This window comes from Phoca vitulina, unplaced genomic scaffold (assembly GCF_004348235.1).
Source record: "Phoca vitulina isolate PV1807 unplaced genomic scaffold, GSC_HSeal_1.0 scaffold18, whole genome shotgun sequence".
Taxonomy (NCBI): Eukaryota; Metazoa; Chordata; class Mammalia; order Carnivora; family Phocidae; genus Phoca; species Phoca vitulina.
In genome coordinates, this window is record NW_022589721.1 from 25711146 (window position 1) to 25736572 (window position 25427).

At 46.9% G+C, this 25427-nt stretch overlaps 1 protein-coding gene across 1 annotated transcript in view; it reads right to left on the reverse strand.

Annotated features, from left to right (window-relative positions):
• Positions 1-25427, reverse strand: part of KCNQ3 (potassium voltage-gated channel subfamily Q member 3) — a 305937-nt gene that overhangs the window by 16885 nt on the left and 263625 nt on the right. The window contains exons 8-11 of the mRNA XM_032415492.1: positions 24082-24176; positions 17467-17493; positions 1756-1958; positions 774-876 (exon numbers count right to left, since the gene is read on the reverse strand). Coding sequence (XP_032271383.1) covers positions 774-876; positions 1756-1958; positions 17467-17493; positions 24082-24176 — 428 coding nt within the window. The remainder of the gene's footprint in view (positions 1-773; positions 877-1755; positions 1959-17466; positions 17494-24081; positions 24177-25427) is intronic.

Below are 25427 nucleotides of genomic sequence, written 5' to 3' on the forward strand. Positions count from 1 at the left end.
ATGAATCTAAGAAGTAATGCTTTAATCCTGCCATAATTCTGTCACATTGCATGTGTGGTGTCATGAGAAACCAGGTCAACGGCTCTGCTGAGGTTCACATCTTATAAACCTATTGTGCGTCCCTGATTGATTGGACTATGAACCTTGCTAAAATATCACAACTAGTTCTTGGAGAATCCAGCTTAGTTTCTAGAATTCACTGCCACTGTTGTAGAGTGCTTATAAGCCCCTCTCTTGATCCAAGTTTTCTGTTAGTAAGCCTATTTTTATTTTCTAGTGGAATTCTGAAGTAAAACAAAAATAGCCAGGGTAGATTATAGTCTTGTCTGATACACACACACACACACACAATTCTATAATTGACTATCTTGTTGAAAATGCTAATTAAAAAGAGCTAGATGGATGGAGACCGATAGGAAGAGCTATTTTGGGTAAGAAACCTATAAAGGAAGAAAACACGTCAATATACCCCCCACCCCAGACTTGTAAAATAAATGGTGGCCAAAGCCAAATAAGAGCATGGCAATTGCAAATAGTGTCAGGACCCCGTGGGAGCATTATTATAAACCAGCGAGCAAGAGTTACCCATGATGCCTTGCTAATGTCGAAATCATTTTTCTTCAGGCAGCATGCCCGTTTGAGTAATGACATACTCTGGGACCTGACTCAGGAGTTACCTGATGGGGCTTCCCGCCCACCTTCCCAAAGACAATATCCTGTGGGGGCTGAACTGGGGTCTGCGTGGACCCTCAGTGGGGAGGAGGGGGCCTCACCTGACGGCTCGGATGGCGGCCTTCAGGGTGGGGATCATCTCTTCGATGAGGAAGTCATTCCCGTAGGCCCTGTCTTCTGCCATGGGATCACCTGTCCCAGCATCTGGGAGGGAGACACACAGATCAAACAGCAGGCCATAGCACTTGGAAAGGCTTGGGGACCCCATTCGGTCAGAGCCTTCGAGGCTCAACCGCCAGAGTCTTCGCTCCCACGCCGGGAAACCATGTGGTGTTCTCCAGTTGTGACGCCGTTCAGGCCTTCCTAGCAGGTCCTTCTATTCTCCAGACATGAGTCAGAGTTGCCTGTGGTTCAGGACTGTTGACTGGGGAGAAGGCCAGCAAGGCGGGGACATGAGTTTTGGGGTTCCTGAGTGGTCTCTCCGAGGCAGCAAAGGGCATCCACGTGGGTGTTACCGTTGGGACACCCGAGTCCAGATTCTTGCTGTCAGTCACTACCTTGGTGACCTTGTGGGGTCACTTTCTGAGCCCTCCCTGTCCTCCCTTGTCACAAGTAAAAGAGACACACAGAGGAATTGCTCCCACTGCCCCCACAGGGCTCTTTTCTATGACTTCTTCCCGCCCCCTGGGGGTGCGGAGGCCCCTGGGTCTCCAGATCACCCTGCACCTGGCCCTCTCTGTTGACCTCCATGGAAGTGCACCTCCATGTGGCCACCCTTAGGAGCCAAGGCTGTGAGTCCCAAGGCTCCCCGGAGGCCTCTGCGCAGATGAGTATGGCGATCCCGGCCCGGAGAACAGCTAACATGGGAGCCCCCCGCTCCCCTAGCTGTGGGGACGCATCACAGGTGTCCCCAGTCCAGCGGGCGTGCATGAGATGAAGCACGAACCTGGTTCAGGAAGGTGGGGATGGGCTGCTCTACAGATGGGGCAGGTCTTCTATCGGGGAAGAAGGGAGGGGAGGAAGGGGAGAGCGAGGCAGAGGGAGGAGTGGAGGGGACAGAGCGAGGGACGAGAAAGGCCTCACCTTCGGAGCTCTGCCAGAAAGCGTAGGCTTTCATGCGGAAGGCGGTGCGGAAACGTTCTTTATTGTTTAAGCCCACAGGCTTTGGTTCTTTAGAAGGACTTTCTTCTATGGCATCTACATTCAGAGGGGTAAATAGCTTTCCTTTAGTATTGCTACCACGAGGATTAGAAAGGCGAACCCGATCCAAGAGACCCAGCTTTTGGCTACAAAATAAGCAAAAGTGAACAATTTTCCTCCTTGAGTGCAGGCTTTTGTAATTACCCGTCCCTCTCCATAAAGACTCACACATTGACCTCCGCGTGTGACGGGGGGAGGCGAGCCCTCGGCGCTAAAATTGATTTAGCAGCTTGGACTGGGACAGGGCTTGGCAGCTTACTAGCCATGACACCGTGGGCACGTTTCTTAACTTCTCTGCACTTCCCTTTTCTCAAATGTTGACATGGAGCTCAAATGGCCGAGAGGACAGCAAATGCCTAGCTCCCAGTGGCAGGTGGCTGAGCTTCATGCCTTCCCCTGTCCTGTCTCTTCAGTAACTTCCTTTGTACCACTTCATGGTGCCCAGGGAGCAGCTCTGGGCAGACTCGAATGACATAAATTACAGAAAGCAGGCACCCTAACCCGGATGGTTAGAACTTGGAGGGGGAGGCGGTCCCTGAGCTTGGATGGGAAAAACATTGCATCTTTAATTTACTAACCTCTAATAGAAATGAGCGTTATCTTTCAATGATGAATGTAGATAATAAACCCTAGTAATACCCTCAATGCCCTGGTCTTATCCTGTGCCTTCCACAACAGAAATCCCAGGGCATTTCAGATCCTGTTATCTCTGGGGATTGCTGTGCTCATAGCTGTTTCCAAATGATGATAGTATTCCGACCGGCCACGGGTCTTGTCCTTAAATCCATCACGGAGAAGCCCATATATGATTGCATCTCAAATGTTTCAATATTTTGATAGTTATCAATACAATCAGTTTCTTTTGCAACCGTATGCATTTTACATATGAATTCAAGATTGTGATTCTGAGAAAAGGTCTCTGGACTTCATCACAGGGCCAAAAGTGTTCTTGGCACACACACACAAAAAAATTAATAAGTCCAACATAAAGTAGCCCTGGTGCAAAACTTGTGTCCAGCCCCACCCCTGGCCATGCAGGTGACCTTGGGCAAATCTGTGCACTTTCTGAGCCTCAGGTACCTCATCTTTAAAATAGGGGTGCCCACTCTCTGCTTCACCCGGTTGCAAGGAGAGGATGTTTGCCAAGGATGTGGCATAGAGCCTGGCACGCAGTAGGCGCTCCATAAATATTAACCTCTTCCCTCTATTTCTCAACCTGCACCCTCTCCCTAGTGGGCAGGAGGAGCAAGGCCCTCTCTGTGGGGTACATACCAGAGAAAAGCCACACGGCGAGTTTTCACACATCGAGAGACTCGACTCGGGGGCTTCCTCTCATTACCCCCCACGGGCTCGGCACACAGTAGGTGCACCATGTGCTTGTGGAATAAACAGGGGCTGTTGACGCAGCTCTGGCTTGGCCCGAGCTGGTTTAGTCTTTCTAGGACTGTGTCGAGTGATTGCAGCCATGCGTTTCCTGCCAGAAGCTGCTGGTGTCTCTGGCCAGGTGCAGTGGGGAGGTCACGGGTGCAGGAGCCGTGGAGGAGGGTGGAACACGCCCCCTGCAGAGCAGGTGCCCCACGGCCTCTGAGCACCAGGTCCTGAACGGTAAGTGGGCCTAAGAGCACCTGCGGCGTAGAGGTCTGGGGAGCATTACATGTGATAACAGCTGCAGTGTTTCCTGCCTTCAGTCTGGCACAGAGAAGGCACTAGGACGTATTTGGTTAATAAATAAACGAATGAACATATGGATGGGCAGCCGTTACTCCTGGCTCCCTCTGGACTGTTCTCTCTCACCCAGCATCATTACACTAATAACCTGACCAGAGTACATTCCGGGAAACTCTAGTACTCGGATGGCTCTATCCTCCCTGTGCCCAAGACAAAAATTTTCAGAGTGGCTTTCCTGACCAGTTCGAGATGAATGACTGTTAGGACAGAGAACTATATCAGGGTCCATGGGCTAGAAGTCCTGGACAAGGCAGGACGTCGACTGACAGAGGGAAGGCTTTCCTACCCATGAGCTCAGTACAAGGGGGACTTTAAGACAGTCTCTCCTCAGGTCTGCTTCTTCCTGGCCCCTGCCTCCCGTGTCTTGCTAGATCACCAAGAGGATCTGGTGTTCCATCTGCACCAAGCCTCTGCCTGCCCTGAGTCCCCACCTGCATGCCGTGGCATGCCCAGTTCCTCCAGCTGCCATGCGCCCTGCCTTCTCAGCCCACCTCACTGCTATCTACCTTTAAAACGGCCCAAGCGCCACCCCCATCCCTGGAAATCAGTGACTCCCCATGTGCTCCAACGACATGCTGCAGTTTTCTCTGTCACACTCATACACACTGGTGCAGACCATATTTCCACATCTGTCCCCCATTCCAGTCCCCCCCACCCCGCCCCCGGAATGTGCAGTCCCAGCAAAGCAAAGACTCGGCCTGGTTATCTTTGAGCCCACGACCCGCCCTTCCTCAGCACATCCCCAAGTTCAGGGTGGCAGTGAAAATCATGACCTTTGGGGCAATCCCAGCCCTGAAGCGTAAGGTCCTGAGGAACATGTGAGCCGGGACACAGAAGTAACTCTCTCTGGCCCCAGCTCCTCACATGCGCAGTGAGGACAGCCCTCGCTGCACGCGGCTCTGTGAGGGTTAAATGAGGGAGTGTGTGGAACCTCAGCCCACTTCTGGAATGAGGATTGGAGAAGCCTTCAGGACATGCCGGCTGTCACCATTATCTTGGTAAATAATCCTCTTCCTGCAGAAGCAGGAAGAGGGCTAATGGCACGTGCGTTAAGGATGGATAAAATTTCCTGAACCACAAAATAAGTGGTTTTTTTTTTTTTATAAATTGAAGATAAGTTCTGGGGATTTATATATTATTTTACAGTGCTTCCTAATGCCAGTCTCACACACTCACCATTGCCACTGAACTTGACCTCAGCAGGAGATAAGTATATGCGGAGCTTCATTCCATGATCAACTAAGCAAGACAAACGTAATGGCAGCCGCTCTGTTCTGGCTGGAAATCTCAGCATAACCGGCAGAGAGTTAGGAAGTTAAGGACAGGGCCCTCTTGCTTCTATCTGTGCTGGGATTTAGGATTTGCCTGTTTGGCATTTCAATGCTTCATTGCAGCCTCTAAGAGTCTGAATTGCTTCAGCTATGTTTACGTGACACGCCATGGTCGCAGATAACGGTTTATGAGAGAGAGATTCCAAGCATGTTAGGAACCCAGAGGCGTCAGGAACAAGTCAGAAACCTCAGATCTGAATTACTCCCAGGCATCACACCTAAGAGACTTATGGAATTCTTCCTCCAGCAAAGTGGGTGATCAGCTTACTTCTTAATTGCGTTGCTAGAAATCCAAGACTCCAAAGGATAATCAGATGCCAAAGTTCACCCCCGAAACTCAAACCCATCTCTGCCCTTCTCTGTATGGATTTCTAGCACATCAATGAGGCCCTGTGCTTGGAGGGTTCTACAGGTCTTGAAAGCAAAGCCTTCCTTGGAGCTGACATCAGATTTTCTTGGGATAGCCGGGGCTCCTGATTTATCAAGTGCAGACAAACAATTTTCAAACATGAATTGTAAAACTGGAAATAGACTGGAGAAAAATAAAATCAAGAAGTAAAAATTTGCCCTGGCAGAGACAGCCCTTGCCCTGGGCTCCTGTCTCGGGTCACCCCAGCTATGCTCAACTCTACTCAGTTCCTTGACACTCACACTTGCACGCCTTTGCGTATGTCATGACTTGTACCCAGGAAAGCCTTCATCCCCTTCTTTTATCTAAACGACTCTGACTTTTCATATGAAACTTGGTCCAAGCATCAGCCCCAAGGCTCACTTCCCCTCGCAGTCCAATTACCTATCCATTCACTGTGTTTTCTGTAGGCATTTCACAACCATGGCACTTGGCCACCATAATGAAATCTTTGACTTACTAGGGACTCTCTCGCATCAAAGCAGTGGTTCTCAACAAGGGACAATTATGTGCCCCCCCCCACAGTGGACATCTGGCAATGTCTGGAGTCATGTTTGATTGACATAACTTGGCAGGTGCTCTTGGTCTCCGGTAGGTCAAGGCCAGGGATGCTTCTGGACATCCTACAAACATACAAGGCAGCCCCTGACAACAAATAATGATCCCACCCCAAATACCCATGTTGTTGAGTCTGAGAAACTAAAAGGTAAGCTATTTTTCCGCAAACCATACTTTGGTCAATTATCCAGCATCTAACACAGCACCTGGCACGCTGTAAGCACTGAAAGTATTATTTGGATGTTGAATGAATGAAGGAATACAGTATGTGATCTTCCAACCTCAGCTGAGAGAGGGAGTGCTGTGTGGTGGAAAGAGTGGACTTTGGAGCAAGAGACCTGCATTCAAACCTCTGCTCTGTAGTTAATATTTCAACTTGGTTATGTCATTAGCTCTTTCTGATGTAGTTTTTCCACCTGTAAAGTAGAGCTGATGTTATTTATTTATTCAACAAGAATGTGTTCTACACCTTGTAAATGCTAGGCTCTTGGTAACTTGCTGAGGATATAGTGGTGACTGAAACAGACATGGTTTTCAGCCTCCAGTGAGCTTATGATGAGGTCAAGAAGACATACAATAAGCAAACAGATGCATAGATTGCTAGAAATCTGACCAGGAAACAAAGAGAGTGCTGTTATGGAGTGTAACAGGAGGTTGACTTTGATGGAGTTGTAAGGAAAGGCCTCTTGGGTGGATGGAAAGACCCATTAAGTGGCCAGTCTCAGTAGTCCGGTCCAGATGGGAAAGCTAAGACCTGAAGGGTGAAAAGAAGCCAGACTTCAAAGAAAAGGGGCAAGCACTCCCTGGGCAGAAGAATCACATGCGGGTGCAAGGGACAGAAGAATCACATGCTGGGTTTGTGTAACAGAAGGGAGTACATGACCAGAACAGTATGAATGAAGGGCAGAGTGGCACAAGGTGAGGTCAGAGGCCAGATCAGTAGGGATTCTAAAAATAGGATTCAGAATTAAGAATAGAAAATAGAAATTTCTGTTTGATTTTAAGGGCAACTGGAGGCCAGTAAGAGTTTTAAAAACTCTTTAAAAAGGAGAGAGTATTCCAACTTTGCATTTAAAAAGAATACCCGTGTTCAAAGCAACGCTATTCACAATGAAAGTCCATTAAAGAATGAATGGATAAACAAAATGTGGTCCATCCACACCACGGAATATTACTCGGCCTTAAAAAGGAAGGAAATTTGGACCCATGATGCAATTCATCTTGAAAACATTATGTAAAGTGAAATAAGCCAGTAACAAAAAGACAAATAGTATATGATTCCGCTTATATGAGGTATCTGGGGTAGTCAAGTTCATAGAGACTGAAAGTAGAATAGTGTTTGCCAGGGGCTGGGGGGAGCAGAAAACGAGGAGTGTTTTTAATGGGTACAAAGTTTCAGTTTTACAAGACCAAGACATTCTGGAGATTGGTTGCACAATAATGTGAATATTTACTTGAACTTGAATATATACTTGAATATATATTAACACTATATACTTGAAAGTGGTTAAGCTGATAATTTTTCTGTTATGTGTATGTTACAATCAAAATGGTAAAAAAAAAAAAAAAAAGAATGCGATGGCTGCTTGGTTGTGGATTGGAGGGGAATGAGGACCAAAAGAGACTAGTGAGAAGTCACTGAAGTTTTCCAGGGAAGACGTGCTGGTGGTTTGGACCAGGGTGGTCACGGTGGGAGCAGACTAGAACTTTGACTTGTATTTTAGAGTAGAACCACAATAGTCTTCCCTGATGGACTCCATGTGGGTTGTGAGGGAAAGAGATGGATAAGGAAGCACTGCTAGGTTTCTAACTACACAAATGGGTGGGTGGCGATGCCATTGTTTCAGTTGAGCATGATGGGACCAAAAAATAGGGTTTGGAGAGGAAACCAAAATTTGAGTTTGGCAGCCCCTTTCCATGACACATATGCAACCACGCAGATACACACTTTGTACAAGACTGTCGTGTGATGCAGATTTTACTAAATTATGAGAATTTGCCTCACAGCTCAAATAACTTCAATTGAATATTAGATATCACTACTAAAATATGTTAGAAAAGTGAAAAAAAATATAAGTTAATTTTGCTTTGTATCTGCATAAGGAAACTGGAAAGCAAGCTACCCTAGAAATTAAAAGAAAAAAAAAAAGACCTGTGTGTGGGGGGATGGGAGGGTGGAAAAGAGTTCAGGGGGACACAAGTTGGACCACATTTCACTGTATGGCTCTACATTATTTTGATTTATAAACCATGTAAATGTTTTTTTTCCAGAAAAGTAAAATTAAAAAAATTAAATTAAATTAAAAAGTAATTTAGACACTCTCCACTGGGAATTGCTCAGTGGCTCAGCCATCCTCCTGGATTCTGACCCCCCTGTACACTCCCATGTCTCCTTCTAATACACCCCCTTTAGGTTGAGTCCTTTCTTGCTCCAGTGTAGATTTTTCTCACTCCCAATTCAATTAAACTCTCTTTTGTCTCTAATTTCAAATTCAGCTCTACGCCCATTTTTTGCACATTAAAAACTCATAAAAGCGCTCAACAAGGTACAAAGAGAGACCTAGGAGTGGTACTTTTAAATGTAATTCCTGCTCCACCCTCCCTTTCAGGATATGGAATAAGATGGTGGTAGTAGGCAGTGGTTCTCAACTAGGCAGGGATGCCATGGAGAAGGTGGAAGGGAGAAAACCCAGCAGGTAAGTGAAAGAATGTCAAAGGCAAACTGCGCTTAGTGAACAACTTCCCTTGGGACCAACCTGACTATATTCTCTACCCTCCTCATGCCACCTTTGTTGGGCATGTGTGTCCAGGAAAAGCTAATAAAACTTAAATTAAAAAACAAACAGACAAACAAAATTCAGTTTGGGACGTGTTAGGAAGGAAGACTGAGAGGCATCCTGTCAAGGAAACACTTACAGACCTTGTCTTTCTTATCTGTAGCTATAATCCCTACAATGGTTTCTGGGACACAGGAGGGTCTTCACAAATAATCACTGACTAAGAGGATGGATGGATGGATGGATGGGTGGGTGAGGGATGAATGGATGGTGGACACAACGAGTACAGTGTCACTGCAACCAAGAGAAGAGTCTTTTGGAAGAAGAGGTCAATCTGTCTTGAGTTATTTGTTGTGAAAGCCCCATGGGCACAGGCTGAGTGACCAGCACAAAGCAGTCAATGCCACCTATAGGGGCTAAAGCCTTAAGTTTGTTTCTACTCTCCTTCATGCTTTCATCCTTCCATCTTTCCAGATAGAAAGAGTGGGGCCTTATAAAAGACATACAGCCCTCTTTTAGAAGCTTCCTTTAGCGCCACAGTCTGCCCCAGGAAAGACCGAGAAGGCAAAGAGATAAAGAAAACAAACAACAACAAGAAAAACCCCCAAAATAAAACACCTGTCAAACTGTCACCATCCATGTGCCAAGCCTTTGAGGTTTTGGTGTCCTATTTTTTCTTTCTGAGAAAAGACTATGAATGCAAATTGCTACCTCAACTGTTTCTTTTTAATCAAGTGGGAAATCTTAACTGGGGATTAGATGACAATGAAGATAGAGCAGGTGTCAGGGGCCGGAACTTGACAGGCCCTCCATTAATGGCATCAATGTTGAGGAAGACAATGATGATTTCTCTAGCTAGCTCTCACATTGTTTACAGTAGAGCTGGGAGAACCAAATAACCCATATCCTTTGTTTCTAGCTACAAAATAAATTTCCCTATCTAGAAATGAAGATGAATTTATTTAGGCATTTTGTGCATTTTCCTTGGGGCATCTGCATGCTATTCTTTATTGCGTTGGCATTCCTAGGGATTTCTCAGATAGAAAAGATAGCCTGTGGAAAGATCACTTCAAACTGTTAGTTTGAAGGCCAAAAGCATGAAGGAGGAAGGGACAAAATTAGCGTCTTACTCCCTCCCTTAGCCCAGTGAAAAGCTACTCAGTCCTTGACAGACTAAAGCAAAGTGCCTCTGTGGATCCTTTCCCAATCTGCTGCTATAGGCAGAACTCAGAGTTCCCTTCTTTTTTTGTTCTCTCTACCCCTGTGTCAGTAACATTCCCATACCAGCACCCTCCACACTCCACTGTTCTTCCATTGACACATCTGTCTCCCACCAGATTATGAGGTCCAATTTTCTGGGAATCTCCAGGGTCTGACACAAAGCAGGGCTCTTAAGGAAAGGAAGGAAGGAAGGAAAGAAAGAGGGAGGGTGAGAGGGAGGAGAAAAGTATTGCAAAGCTAGGATTCAGACCTATGTTGATGTGACTCCTAAGCCAGACCTGCGTTATGTAGAATAGACTGTGGACTAGGCTTTTGTAGAAAACCCAGAAGTGTGGGTGCCAATAAAAATAATAGTGATCATGACTAAAGCAAACCCTGTGTAATACTTGTCATGAGTAAGGCTCTGTTCTAAGCATCTAAGTCTTACAACAGCCCCAGGCGGTAGGTATAACCATAACTATTATATTGTGGGGAAACTGAGGCACGGAGGTTTGGCAATGTGTCTAAGAGCATGCAGTCAAAATTCTTAAAAGTGACCCATAACTCTTAGTGTCTAATGTAGCAACATAACATGGGCCCAATTCTGCTGTCCTGACCACAGACTCATAGCACACAGATCCTGAAGTTGCTTAGTGCTCCCGTAGTCTGACCTCTGCCTTCTAGCAACAAGGCACCTAACCCAGGTAAGTGGTGGTTTCTAAGGGACTGTCTGGGTTGAGGAAAGACAGGGCAGATAAAGCAGGGACGAGGAGGCAGGATCGTGACTGGATTGGCTGCTGGGCTACAGAAACAGCTTCATGACTCGGAAATAACTCTGATGTGTTAATCTAGTTCTCTTTCCTCTGAACAGATTTGCAAAGTTAGCTGAGCCAATGGCCTACTTAAAATTCCTCTGATCCAGCGAATCTGGGAATCTCTGAGTCTTATTCCAGGCCATTTACAGCTGGTGCTCAGAGGACGTGCAGACACACACTAATGTGAGTGAGGAGAAATACATTACTTTCCATCCTAGAAGAATTACTTTCTCCATGAATCCAAATCTCATGTATGAAGAACATACCAATTGACCAGCACTAATCTCTAATGAGAATTTACTATGTACTAGGCCACAGGTATCATTCCAACTAGCCTAGAAGGTTGTTTCTATTGTCATCCCCATTTCACAGATGAGGACATGAGGACAGGAGAGGCTGCTTGAGTCGCCCAAGAACACTCAGCTAGTAAGTAGGGCAGTCATGCACTGAGGTCTAATGGTCTACTTCTGGAGTCTGTTCTCAGCTCCTGTTGCTATGACTACCTCCTAATTCTACCACCTGGTTATTTTTAGTCCCTGGTTAAACAGGAGAGAGGACCACAGTTCTGGAGGGAGCCAGGCAGATGTAGGATCCAATCTTATTTGTGCAGTTTGGGCTGAGATTTGTGTGAGTTCTTTCACCTTGCTGAGCCCCCGGGTCTTCATCTGTGTAGGAGATACTGAAATGGAACTCTCATAAACGTCCTTCTCAAAATCATGTATCCTGGATCTGCTCAGTGTCCCTATATGCAAACCAATCATGCTTGCTGTTGGCAAATGTGGAAGATTAAAATGTGTTTCCCAAAAAATATGCTCAAGCCCTGACCTGATAGCTGTGAATGTGACCTTATTTGGAAATAGAGCCTTTGTGGATGTAATCAAGTTGAGATGTGCTCATACTGGAGTAGGGTGAGCTCTTAATCCAATCACTGCTGTCCTTATAAGAGAAAGGAGAGGGAGGCTTGGGTAAAGAGACACAGACGGAAGAAGACCATGTGAAAATGGAGGCAGATAATGGAGCAATGGGTCCACAAGGCCAAGGAATGCCAAGGATTATCAGCAACTACCAGAAGCCAGGAGGAGGCAAGGAAGTGTTCTTCCCTACAACCATTGGAGGGATATGGCTCTGACAACAGCTTAATTTCAGACGTCCAGCCTCCAGAACAGGGAAAGAATGAATTTCTGTTGATTTGAGTCACCCAGTTTGTGGTAATTTGTTATGGCAGCCCTGAGGAAACTAAGGCAGCACATAATGAGGGCATAGTGGGTGCATGATGGAACCACGCCGGAGAGCTGCGACACAGCTTTGTGTGCTAAGGAACGGTGTGTCGTGAGTCGATGGGAGGCTACATGAAAGGTAGGGAGGACCATCTTTTTACATATTTTTGCCAAGTCATAAAAATGGAATTTCCATACTTTTTAGAAGAATTGAGAAGAAACCTCCAGCCCTCAACTGGCTTTTCCCCACCAGAGGAAGTGAATTATCTGATTAACATGTTTTATTGACCCATCTTCTTGATTGGGTGAGCTTCCATATTAAAGGTCAGTTCTGTCTTCAAGGACACACATGGACTCTCTCTGGCTCTCAGTGCCCCATGGCCCCAGGTATCTGGCTGGGAGAGTGTTTGCTCTGTGTGCTGGTCCTAAGGCCAAACTTAGTGGGAAGTGTTAGGGTACTTACTGTTGCTCCCAGAGCCAATCCTGCCTCACACAGCAAATGTGGCCTATATTTTGATCTGTTCCTGACTTCTATTTCTCAGTTAGCTCATAATTCAGAGAGAAAGTGGTGCTATAAATAGGCGCTCCCTATACTCCAAAAGGAAAATTGAGACTAAGCCCTCAGGACATCTTGAGGATCAATCACCCTGAATTTAAACGAAATTGGTCCAAATCTTACCCCTACATCTCAGCTACTCTGCAGGCTGGACCAGTGTTGCAGGGTCTGCTTGGCAAGACAGAACATTAATAGCTATGGAATTGTGTCCAAGACTCTTTTGCTCTGGGCAACAATTTTCTCATCAGTAAAATTGGGGGATTGGATTAATCTCTAAATTCCTGCACACCTTTAACAGGCGTTGATTCTAGGGCACAGAAGGAGATTTATTGCCAACATCATCCGTCACCCTGTGAGATCAATTTCAGGTGGCCAGTGTCACAGGGAGAAGGTAAAGTGTGAATTATAGTGTCTGACCAAATGCTTCTTCACTCTGTCGGAGATCCTGGCTCTGTGCCTTTCCCTCCCTCCACAGCCTCCTCTCATGGCAGGGACTCCAGCTACAGTGAGCCAAGGGAAAGTAGAAGAAAACCAAACAAGCAAAAGGGGACATCTGCAGGTTATCTAACTGTCCCTGACAACTATGACGACCAGCACGGTGCTGGACCCACACACCATGGTGGTAACCCAACCAGATCAACTTTTGTTCTTGCCACTGTCTAGTTGCAGGATCCTGTGCAAATCACTTATCTCTTTGAACCTCAGTTTTCTCATCTGTAAAATGGGATTCAAAGTAGTATCTTCCCCATTAGGGTGGCTATGACGGCTAGATGTGTTTAGAATTATGCCTGGCAAATAGGAAGCATTCTTTATAAATTATTGTTATTATACTTAAATTCTTTGACCCAAAGAATGATCCTCTACTAAAGGAGAGCACTCTGCAGAGGGGAGGACATAACAACAGGATAGGAGATAAAGAAGAGGCCTGGGATGAACATCTTCCCTCTCCCAAGATGGATACAGAGCAGAAGAGTCCCAGATGCTGCTGTTAAGATGGAATTGTTTGAAAATACAAAGTAAACAATACGGCTCAAGCAAGCCGTTATTGTCAACACAGTTACCTGTTTTGAAAATGCACAAAAACACTATTTTCTCTCAAACAAATGCCTCTAATTATCGGCCCTGCTGCATGTCTACTGAAGAGTTGTGAATGAGGTTTAAAATGATGTCCCTACCATAAACTTTCAGCCTTTTCTGGTATAATCTATGGATTAAATGAGCCTCAGTTTGGTTTATTGTTGATGTTCTTTAATACAGCATTATTTTTGGGCATCTGAAAAATTTCAGGTGGGATTTATGCCTGTCATGGGTAGCTGTCATTTTTGTCTGCTTTATGTTTTCAACCCCTGTTCTCTGGGGGAAAGGGACCCTATTCGACTGGGGAACTGATTCCTCCAACTTCAACCAAGTGATTCTAATGGGGGCTGGCCCTCATGGCATCTTGAACCCACACTGCTCACTCTAACAGGTGGACACAGGACCCAGAGTTTGTCTAGTCATGGCCTCTTACTCTCTGAGCCATACACATTGTCCAAGGCATGAGTATGTGACCCAAATTGGGCCAATCTAAGGGCTTCCTTGGGGTTTCCCAAATTGGTGTTGGCTGAAGGACAGATAGAGAAGGAGGGAAAAATACATGATCATGGGGCTGCTTGCCTCCACACCTTCATGAGTATGCAGAAAGTCAGTGAGAGAGTGAAACCGGAAAGGAGAGTGGAGACAAGAGAGGAAAAGAGAAATCCCAGAAGAATCCCATTCCTTGTTTTCTGGGGATCTCACCCTCTCAGGTGGGGGTTATGTGAGCCATTAATCTCTCTCTTAGTCCAAAGTTTATGGAAAAGGTTTATGGGTTTATGACACTTGTAGAATAAGAGTTTGTCCATCCACCCATCCATCCACATGCTCACCCACCACTTTGTCAGTAAGTTAATATCTCCTGAAAGCTAACCAAGTGTCAGGCTGTGTTCCAGGCACAGTTTTAGGTGCTGGAGATAACTCAGTGAACAAAACAGAGCCCAGCCCCTCAGAGGCATTCTACCTAGTACAGAAGGCAGACAAAAAACAAATACATAACATATTGGATAATCATCAATGCTAACAATGAAAATGAAGTAAGATCAAGGACACAGAGACTGATGGGGCGTGGGCAGAGGGTCAAAGAGGGTCTCTCTCAGGAGGTGACATTAGGCAGAGTTCCGAACAAAGTAAAGGAATGAGCTGTATGAAGATGTGATCTAAGAGTTCCTGGTTGAGAGAACAAGTGCCAAGTTCATAGGTCTTCAGACTAACCGAGCTCTCTCTCTACCCCTGAGGACAAGGAGGGCATGGTAATCACCTGTGCTGCCGTGGGACTCAGCCTGATAGGATCCGGTCCAGTCAGACAGACCTGAAATTGAAATCCCCACCTTGGCTACTTCTGTGCTTGGTGAATGTATAAGTTAACTAAATGCTTGAGCTCAATTTCACACAAGTAAAATGATGGTACAGAACCTCCTTCATTAAGTCATTTATGAAGGGGGGTACACTCCATACTTCAGGTATAGTGTTAGCTCATGGTCTAGAGAGGAAGAGAGAATTTAAAGTTTTGACTATACACAGAACAAAGGCTTTATAGGGAAGTACTGAGTCCTACCTCAGGGCACCATGACGGGTAAGAATGGATGAGGGTGTGTGTATGTCAGCTGCCTCTGTTTTTATAAGAATTAATTAAGACGACCTAGGAAAAGTACTCAGATCCTAGTAAGGGCACAATCGAAGCTGGTTCTGTTCCTTCTGATTAGCCTCAGAATCATAGATCCTGAGAAGCATAAAATGATCAAAGCCAACTCCCCAGCCACAGAGAACTGAGATATGTTAAGTCACAGAGAATAGAACACTTCCCTCAGTCTGACACTTGAACCACCTATGCTTGGAGGGGGCAGTGAGATGAACTCCAATCTGATTCTGGCTATTTAAAAAAAATAATAAATAAGACCAAAACACCAGTTATCTGGCAAGCTGTTGAAGAAGTTAATACAAAGGTGGAAAATGTCCATCTGCAAGGATTCATCTAACACACGTGTACACTGCTCATCATTCTCTCGCCTTGCTCCCTGCCCTCCTGGATAAAGGAACTGATGATGCCTGGGTCGACGGTTCCTCCAGAACGTTCACCAGGTCTCATGCCCCGCCTCCCAGCTTTGCAGCTAAAATCACACCTGGTGTCTCACCTGCCAATCCATCAACCAACCTGTTTGAAGAACAAACCCAAAATACCGCGCCAGAGCCTGGACGAGGGAGACCGCGTGGCTTATGTAACTGACCTTGTTCTTCTTCCTGGGAGGGGGGAGGATGAGCCAGCAAATGGCTGGCAACTCTTACCCTGAGAAATCATGAAATGTGTTTTCCCTCTGCACCCCTGGCAGAGCAGAGAGTTCTTGAGAGGGGCGTGAGGAACTTGCTGAGATTCCAGACAGCCCCTTTGTGATAACGGGAGCAGCATCCCCGGCAAAGCCTCAGAATGCATCTCCCCAGGCTCCAATTAAGGCGGGAGTGCAGGAGCCAATGTACACGTGGTCTTTTGCATGTACATTCCAATTTGGCTGAATTTTGTTCATGTCTGCATAGAAAAGGCTCTCAGGTAGATATGGTAGTTCATTTAGAGTGTCAACACCTGCATGATTAAAAACCCTGTTGGTCATGAGAGAAAGAGAGGACAAAGTACCCCTCTGGGAGTCCTGAGACCTGGACTGTGTAACCCTGGTGCTCACGGGTTCAGGATTTGGGGTGAACCTGCCCTCTTCTATGAAGGGCACCTCGGCTTCGACAGGTGTATCTAGGGGAGGCTATCTGAGGTGTCTTCCTGCTCTGCCTCTGTGAGCTGTTGCAGGTTCTCTGATGACAAAAGTCCCCTGATGTTGTCATTGTCAGTCATTCGGCCCCCTTCTATGATCCCCAAACGCCCCTACAGTCCAAACTGGGTCCAGGCAAGAAACATTCCATCCATTTCAAGACACACACAAAGGAGGCAGAAAGTCTGAACTGTGCTTCTGCATGTGAATTAACTGGTGTGTCTTTAACTGTTTTTTTCAAGAGGGATTACAGATGGGATGGGGCATCATGGATCCCATTCAAGAGGATTAGACCCAGCTTCCCAAAGGCCACGGTCCTCAAATTGTTCCCTTATAATGTGGCCCAGTGTCCTGCCACCCCCTCCGCCTGAATTCTGTCAGCACTAGAAGGACAGTGGTGGAGCCTAGTGTCCAGGAGACAGACTGCAACGCCTCACAAGTCGTTTCTCAACATAAGGGATTAAACTAAATCTATATTTATAGTTATAAATATATAAATAAATTGATTTTGGTGAGAGATGGTTTTTCTTTACAATCTCAAGCAGAGGCCAGAGTCCCCCTGATATGGTGACATCTTGAGAGGGAGAGGGAAGGGAGGGACACAGAAGTGCTCAGAATCCAGAAGCCCACCCTGCCTCTGCAGCAGCCTGGGGTGAGGTGGGGTTTACTGGGGATCATGAAGGATCGTCTTGATTCACTTTTTGAGGAGCCATCTGTGAACCCGAGAAGGAAAGGAAGCAATATATAATGAAATAAGGTGGTCTTCATATTCAGACTCGAGTTGGAATATTGGTCTTGTCACTCGGTAGCTGTGTGACGCAAGGGGGATAACTCAGACGCTCTGAGCCTCAATCTCAATCCACAAATGGGGGGTACTAGGGATGGTCTTACACTGTGGCTTTGAGGACCAAGTGAGACAATATATGTAAGGACTCCAGGCACGGAACTCCAGGTGCTCCTGCTCACCAAGTGGCTGTAGCTATGATCACAATTGAGTTGTCCTTGAGTAAATTAACATAAAATGGCAGAGGAATAAGGTAGTCAGCAACAGCAGTGAGCCCCAAACTCAAGCTCATGACCAGCATGCTGCCTAGGGTCCCTACACCATACAGAACTGGCCCCTCTGTCCCGACATGGTGGTGGGAAGAAGGGAGTTCACGATCAGAAACGTACCTGGATGCTGCCTCCAGCTGGTCTTTCCTAAGAGGAAATGAGAAAGAAAAACATAGAGAAAGTATAAATTGCATGAACAGCTTCGCTTCTCCCCACAATGGGCCCCAAAGCGTCCCTTGATGAAGTTGAAGGCACACAGTGGCGCTCTAGGGTGAGATGGTGAGTCTGCACGGGAACCAGTGAATGAGCCGACTTTTTCCAGCCAGACCCCAGGCCCCACCACAAAGGCTTGGCCCTAAGCTCTCAGGGTTCTTCCAGGTCATTCATTCATTTACTCACCCAGAGGATGGTTGCCGAGCTCCTGCTCTGGCCCAGGCCTCGTGCGGGGTTCAAGGGATTTGTTTAGCAGTGGGGACAGATCAGAAAACCAGGAATTTCATCACTTAGCACCACACCCCCCCGTCACTCTGTCACCACCATGTCATCATAGTCGACATCATCCCCATTATTGCTAATATTTATTGAGCAATAATTATTAGGCAGATACTATTTTTGGTTCTTTAGAAGGATTAACTCACTTAATCCTCATAACAACTCTATGAGGGAAGCATTAATATCATTCCCATTTTCCTGATGACAAAGTGAGGCACAGAGAGGTTAAGAACATTGCTCAAGTTCTCACAGTTAGGAAGTAACAGAGTCAGGATTCGAACCCAGGTGATCTGGTTCCAGAGCTTACCCTCCTAACCACGAGTGGTATGCACAAATTCCAGACACTGAGCCTTTGCCCAGGCTTTGCCCGGAATAGTGTTGCTCATCCTTCAAGTTTCAGCTGGAGGGACCTGTCCTGGAGTTTCTTATCCAAATCCCCAGGGTCTAGGCTGAGCTAATCTCTTAACACGTGGGACTGGACTCTGAACACACTCTTGTACAATCACACGGTAGTCTATGAGCTGCTTAGAGCAGAGCCTCTGTTGCTTTCAGCTCTGAAATTGAGCATCCCATACCCTGCCTGGCATGGGGGAAATGCACAATAAATGCTGAATGAATAAGTGGCTTATTACTGGGGTCTGGGGGTGGGAGAAATGGGGAGCGAATAAGAGGTATCATGGTAGAGAAGCAGAGGGACCAGCTGGGGGGTTCAAGTTCATGGGTCAGCTCCCTCTCTAATCTCAGGTGGCCTTGGATGGGTCATACATCTCTGGGCCCATCTCTCTATCTGAAGCATGTGCACAGAAAACACTCTGCCTTTCTAGAATTCTCTGGCTGTCTGACTCTGGAAGTAGGGAAAGCACTGAGAGGAGAGGGAAAAGGTGGAGGGGTGGAGGGCAGGACCTGCACAGGGGCGCCATGGAGAGCAGTGTTAAAGACATAGAGCCCCCCCCCCCCCATTCCTTTCTCATTCTCCAAGACAAGGATTCCATGCCTTCTCTATCATCGCACTTCCCACCTCTCCCTTCCCTCCCAGGCTATGAACTTGACTCACTTCTTACGGAGAGAGATCTGCCCCGTGTCCCCCCACCAAGTCGGCAACCTCGAACACTTGGCCCTGCCCACTCTGCTTCCCTTCTGTGCACACGGATGCAGGGTCCACACCCCTGATCCTCCACTCGTGCTCCAGAACCCATCCCTCTGCCCTGCTCTCTCCTCCAGTCTCTCCCCTCCCACTGCATTCACATCCATCCCTCTCCTCTAGACCCTTTCCATCATGGCAAGAGTCCTGGCCCCACATTCCACTCCATCTGGCACCTGCACTTGCTGTCCCCACGTGTTCATTTCCACATCTCTCTCTGGTTTTTGCAAGCTTCTATGCCCATTGCTCCACGGAGATTGCTCCAGGCAAAGCGCCAAGAAACTCCAAGTGATAAACATCCAGTGGGCACTTCCCTGTCTGTGTCTCCATCAACCTTGTCACAGGATCAGCACAGTTCACTGTTATGCCCCCAGTGCCAAATACAGTGCCTTGCATGTAAGAGAGGTTCAGTAAATACTTGATGAATGAATGGGGTAAATAAATAAAATATCTGTAACTACATTCCAGACAGAGTGTTTAAGCCCTATTGTCGTTCACTAACAGTGGTTTCTCAGGACTATATTTGGGTGCCTAGTGTCTTTCCTTCCTGCTATAACACCAATACTTCCTTCCAGCCCAGATTCAACAAGCAGAGACTGAACACCTGCTCTGGGCCAGGTACTGTGACAGGTGCTTCCTTACATTCTATTCAATTTGACCTTCATGACAAGAATCTTCAGAAATGGGTATGATTATCCCAGTAACCCTTGTCTTATCTTAATTTTACACAATTTTCTCCCTAAAAAACCTTTTCTTCCCAGAGTTACAATGGGCTTTGGTGTAAGACCTTGTTTTCATGTTTGTTCCATCACTGACTAGAGGGGTGACATTAGGTGAGCTAATTAATCTCACTGATGCTCTGATTCTTCACTGATAATATTTGGGTTATGAAAATGGAGTTACCCCTTCTTCTTCTCTTCCAGGGCATTCTAAAGATAAAATGAGCACCTATTAAAGCAGATCCATGCTACTTGGCCATGGAGAAGGACTGCTACATATATCTCCTTCTCCATTGCTGAGCCCTTCAATAATCTTGATGCTGGTCATAAAAAGAGTTATACAAAAAATGAACTGGGTCTTCTTGGTCAAGTAACTTCTACCTCTTGGGCCTAAGTCTTGCCTCCATTTTAGTTCTACTATCTAATGCTTGTCCAGTATGGTAGCCACTAGTCACATATGACTAAGTTAAAATTAAATAAAATCTAAAATGTAATTCCTCAGTGGTACTAGTAGTAGTCAGATGCTCAAAAGCCACATCTGGCTAGTGGTACCATGTCAGATAACACACATGTGCCTTAGGTAATTCTACCACAACATTTAGGGAACCAAGTGGTATGCACATTCCCTGTTGATGGAAAGCAACAGGTGGTCTTAAATAATTTTAAGTAGTAACAAAATAAAAATAAAAAAGGTATCCATCACCATCATCCGTCACCACTAGCCCATATATATCCTTGTGGATTCATGAAGGACTGCACTGAGCTGGAAACCCTGTTTTGGGACCACTCCTTGGGATGGGCTGCACAACTTCATCCTGCAAAGTCTTTGGGAGGAATGTCAGAAGATGCCACCAGCATGGAAAACCAGTCTGGCACTTCCTCAAAAAATTAAACATAGAGTTACCCATTCCACTCCTAGGTATAAAGCCAAGAGAACTGAAAACTTGTGTCCACACAATGTGGACATCAGCATAATAGCCCAAAAGTGGAAACCTCCCCAGATGTGCATCACCTGCTGAATGGATAAACAAAACAGGGCATCTATAATAGGATATTACTCATCCATAAAAAGGAATCAAGTTCTGATACACAAGACGACCCGGATGAAATCTGAAAACATGCTAAGTGAAAGAAACCATACCTAAATGACCATATGCTATAAGATTTCATTTTTATATGAAAAGTCCAGAATAGATAAAATAGAGATAGAAAATAGATTAGAGGTTGCAGGGGTTCAGGGAAGGGGGAGCCAGGAATAACTCCTAATGGGGACAGGGTTTCTTTCTGGGGCAATAAAATGTTCTGGAATTAGATAGTAGTGATCAAGACCCAACTTTGTGAATATACTAAAAACCACTGAATTGTTCACTTTCAAAAGTACTTTTTAGAGCAAGTGAAACATAATAAGGTTGTTATTTTTTTTTTTTTTAGAAAAACATAAACAAAAGACAGTCTGTAGGAGGCAGGTGAGGACAGCTTTACCATGAAACGTATTGAGTGGGTTGAAATTCAGGGACATTCTTTTCCCAAGGGATTGACTTGTATCAGAATGGTTGCTAAGTGAACCTGTCTATTGACTTTATACTTTTGTCCTTGAAGGAAAGAAGAAAGAAAGAAAAAAAGAAGAAAGAAAGAAAGAAAGAAAGAAAGAAAGAAAGAAAGAAAGAAAGAAAGAAAGAAAGAGAAAGAAAGAAAAAGAAAGAAAAAGAGGAAGGAAGAAAGGAATGTTCTCTCTCAGTTTAAAAGCCATTCCCATATCACAGCAGCTGTCTGCAGTACAATGTATTCCTCCAAGTGTCTGACAGCCAGGACAATGCTTTATTTATAATATATCACCCCAAAAGAATGGGCCTCTTGCCAAGACCTTGGGCTGCACAGCAAACAGAAATCATCTCGGTTATGCACTCACAGGGGTTGCACCTGTTCTTGCTTCCGAGTCCAAGGTCACTCTGTCCTTTTCAAGGGAGTCCCCCTGCCCCTTCGAAGACTCTTGTGACCCAAAAGAAGACTGATGTCATCCCTAACCAGAAATGATGATGGCAAAACAGAACTTTAGAATCAAAGGGAACCACAGAGACCATCTTCTGAGCCAGTGAATCTAACTGCAGGTGAGGAGATGCAGTCCATAAACCCAAACTCCATCACTCATTTATGGAAGCCTCGATTCTTCTTTCTCCCTAAGTCTTCTGCCAGTCATTACTCCCTGACACCCCCCCACCTGCTTATTCCCTTTCTGGTCCTCTCTGCACCACCCTTCTCGAGCTTCTACTTTGGTCTAAGCCCTGGCTTGCTCTCACCCTGAATGCTGCAAGCCTTTGTTAGCTGATCTCCTCACCTAGGATCTTGAGCCTCTCCCATCCACCTCCATACCCTTCCTGTCATCTTCCTGACACACGGATCTGATCGTGTCATACTCGGGCTCAAACAGCTTCTCTTTGCCCTCGGGATCAAGGTCAGATTCCTTCGCACGTCACCTGCGATTGGTGGATGGGACGTCCTGAGTAAGAAGCAGCACCTGCCACTGGAGGATCCAGAAGGGAGAGGCAAGCAGGGGCCCGAGCTGTCAGGGCCCTGTCACTCATGGTCTGGGTGTGGATTTTATTCTCTTTGTCTTGGTCATCCATTGGAAGGCTTAATGCAGGGAAATGAGCCAGTGGAACCCTGATCTCTTGAGTCTCCTTAAATCTGTGCCACAATCTGGTGATGGGGGTGAAGGGCCTGGGTATAGGTCCCATGATAGATGAGTGGGAGGGTGGGCTGGGGATGGAGGGGCCATTCGGCTAGTGTTGGGTCATGCTATGGTCCATGAAACCAAAGGGGTGTGGAAGACACACACTTCAGAGCCGGCCCAGCTCCTGATGTGAGACTGAGTGACCCTCTACTCTTCCTCCCAACCCAGGAGGTACGGCAGTTCCACATTCCATCCACACACTGTACGTCCCAGCTCAGGACTGCAGTGTCTAAAACCTAGAGAGGGGGTGCCTGGGTGGCTCAGTCGTTAAGCCTCTGCCTTGGGCTTAGGTCATGATCTCAGGGTCCAGGGATCGAGCCCTGCATCGGGCTCCCTGCTCAGTGGGAAGCCTGCTTCTCCCTCTGCCTCTGCCCCTGCTTGTGTTCCCTCTCTCTCTCTCACTCACTCTCTCTCTCAAATAAGTAAATAAAATCTAAAAACAAACAAATAAAAACCTGGGGAGGCGTGAGGCACAGGCTGTTTTAGTAGCCCAAGTAGAGAAAAGGCCAAGGGCTTTGGGGGCCTCTTGATGGGGCAGACATTGGCCAAAATGCCCAACGTTTCTGAACCCCAGCTCGCCCCGCTGTGAGAGGAGCCTGGTGACCCGACCTCTCCGCCTGTCTCCAGGAGCGAGCAGGAGCCACTGGGTCAGCCTAGCCCTGTCTGTCCAAGATGCTTTACTCCGCCCACGTCACTGAAGCGGCTGAAGGCAGGTGCACGACCTGCATTTCCACAGCCCTCTGCTGATTTTAATGCACCTTAGCGTTTGAGAGCCTCTGGGCTCTCTTACAGGGTGCCTGTGAGGAGTGAACGAAGTGTGAACCTGGATCCCTTGGACGTCCTGGATGTCCAGTGAATATTAACTTCCCTTTTCCCTTTCACAGGTGCTGGTTGTGGGCAGAGGTTCTTATTTTTTTTCCTGAGGCAATTAACTAATTAAATTATTTATTTATTTAGATTTTATTTATTTATTTGAGAGAGAGAGAGCACAAGCCAGGGGAGGGGCAGAGGGACAAGCAGACTCCCCGCTGAGCACAGAGCCCAACGCAGGACTCGATCCCATGACCCTGAGATCATGACCTGAGCCGAAATCAAGAGTCAGACGCTTAACTGACTGAGCCACCCAGGTGCCCCTGAGGCCTTTAATTTAATCTCCACCTCTAAGAATACAAAACAACATCTCTGGGTTATTGGAGGATTCCTTCTGCTGCTTCTTCTGCCTGCCTGTTCCCAGTATCCAGAAGAGTCTGCGGGTACAGGCCAGGGCCAGGGGCGGGGAGCATCCGGGACTGCTCGTGAGGCCCACTGCGCTGGCTCCCCACTTCCTCAGACATCGGCCCTGCTCAAACGATGATCGGACCTTCCCTTGTCAGCCACTCCACACTGTCTACCCTGCAACCCCTCGTGGGGTCACCTAGGGAGCTTAAAACGGTACAGATGCTTGGACCCCACTCTTACGGGTTCTGATCTAATTAGCCCGGGCTGTAGCCTGCACAGTGGGATTACTGAAGCTCCCCGGTGATTCTAACAGGTGGCTTACACTGGGAACCATACGCTGTTCTCCAAGAAACTATGAATCCACAGGCACAAACACAGACCCACGGAAGGGACGGCCAGTCACACCCGGAGCATTCAGATGGGTTGCCACTTGCCTGAAGAATGGAAAAGAGACGACCGATTCATAGAACCTCCATGTCGCCACGAGATCAATCCTGTTGGGGTTGGTAGCATAATACCTCCAGGCAGCCTGAGGAGGAGAAAAGAGGGGCTGGAACCACCAGATAGAACTGCAACACTCTCACAGAATCCCGCAGCATGAAAACACTTGGGAAGCTCCTGACTCCTAAGAGTTTAAATATGCATTGAGGTGATATGCAGAGAAGCCAGGTTTCCTGGCTTTTGTAGCTCCTTTGGGAAGGAATCCTTCTTTGACCCATCATCTTGGAGCCCTAACTGGTACCGTGGGGGTGTGGAGAAATGCAGTAGGGAGAAGAGGGTGCTGGGTATAAAATCCCCAGAAGGAGCAGGGGTTACTCCTGATGCAAGTTTCCCTGAGACTTCTTAAATAGCTAGGAGGATAAACATTGTCTTTTGTGCAACTTTGGGTGCAAGAGACGGCCCCAGAGATGACGTTTGATTCGAATGTGCTAGAACTTCAGGACTACTGTGATGGTCTGGGGTTTGGGGGATAATAGAGCATACCCTTAGAGACGGGGACTGGCCATGGCACTACATTATGTAGGATAACATCACGTACCATCCAGTGTCAGACCCACAGACGCACAGAGACCCTCAGTACACCGGATGCAAGCTCATGGTGGGTGGTCATGTGCACACTGGGTCCCGTGCAGCTGAAGTCAAGGTACTCCACCCTCCTCTTCTCTGTGCTCTCAACAGCCCACAAAACCATGCACAAGAACACTTCTGCCTTTCTCCCCAGCTCGCACTATCCTCCCCACTTCCAGCCCACACTGCGGGAATTATGCAGCTGCTGGGCGTCCAACACCCACTGGTGCATGATGGTCTACTGGGCAGGATAAATGGGCCAACTGTCCAATACTGAGCATGTGCAAGGTGTCTCCTCCTCTCTTGGCTTATGGGTTCTCTGTCCTTGGCTGATATGAGGGGCCACATCTTGTAGCTGACTGGCTAAGCACCTGGACTCTAGCCTGGTTCTTCCTTGTGAGTCCCTAGGTCAGGACAAGGTGGGAAGTGGAAGGAGGAGAAGCCTCGTATGGACTCAGACCCAAGTCAGATTCTCCACTCCAACACTGTTAGTAAAACAGCTGATGGCTTGCTTGGTCCCTGTTAGAGTCCTGTGTCTCTTTCTCACTTGGCTTAGAATCTGGATGGGAGAGAGTTGGGATGGTCGTCATGTTCATGCCACGAGGACAGGTCGAAAGATCACCACGGGAACACCCATAGCCGTGTACAAGCAAGCATGGCTCGGGATCCCATCCCCAGCCCGGGCACACCCACTGCCGTACAAGCACACACA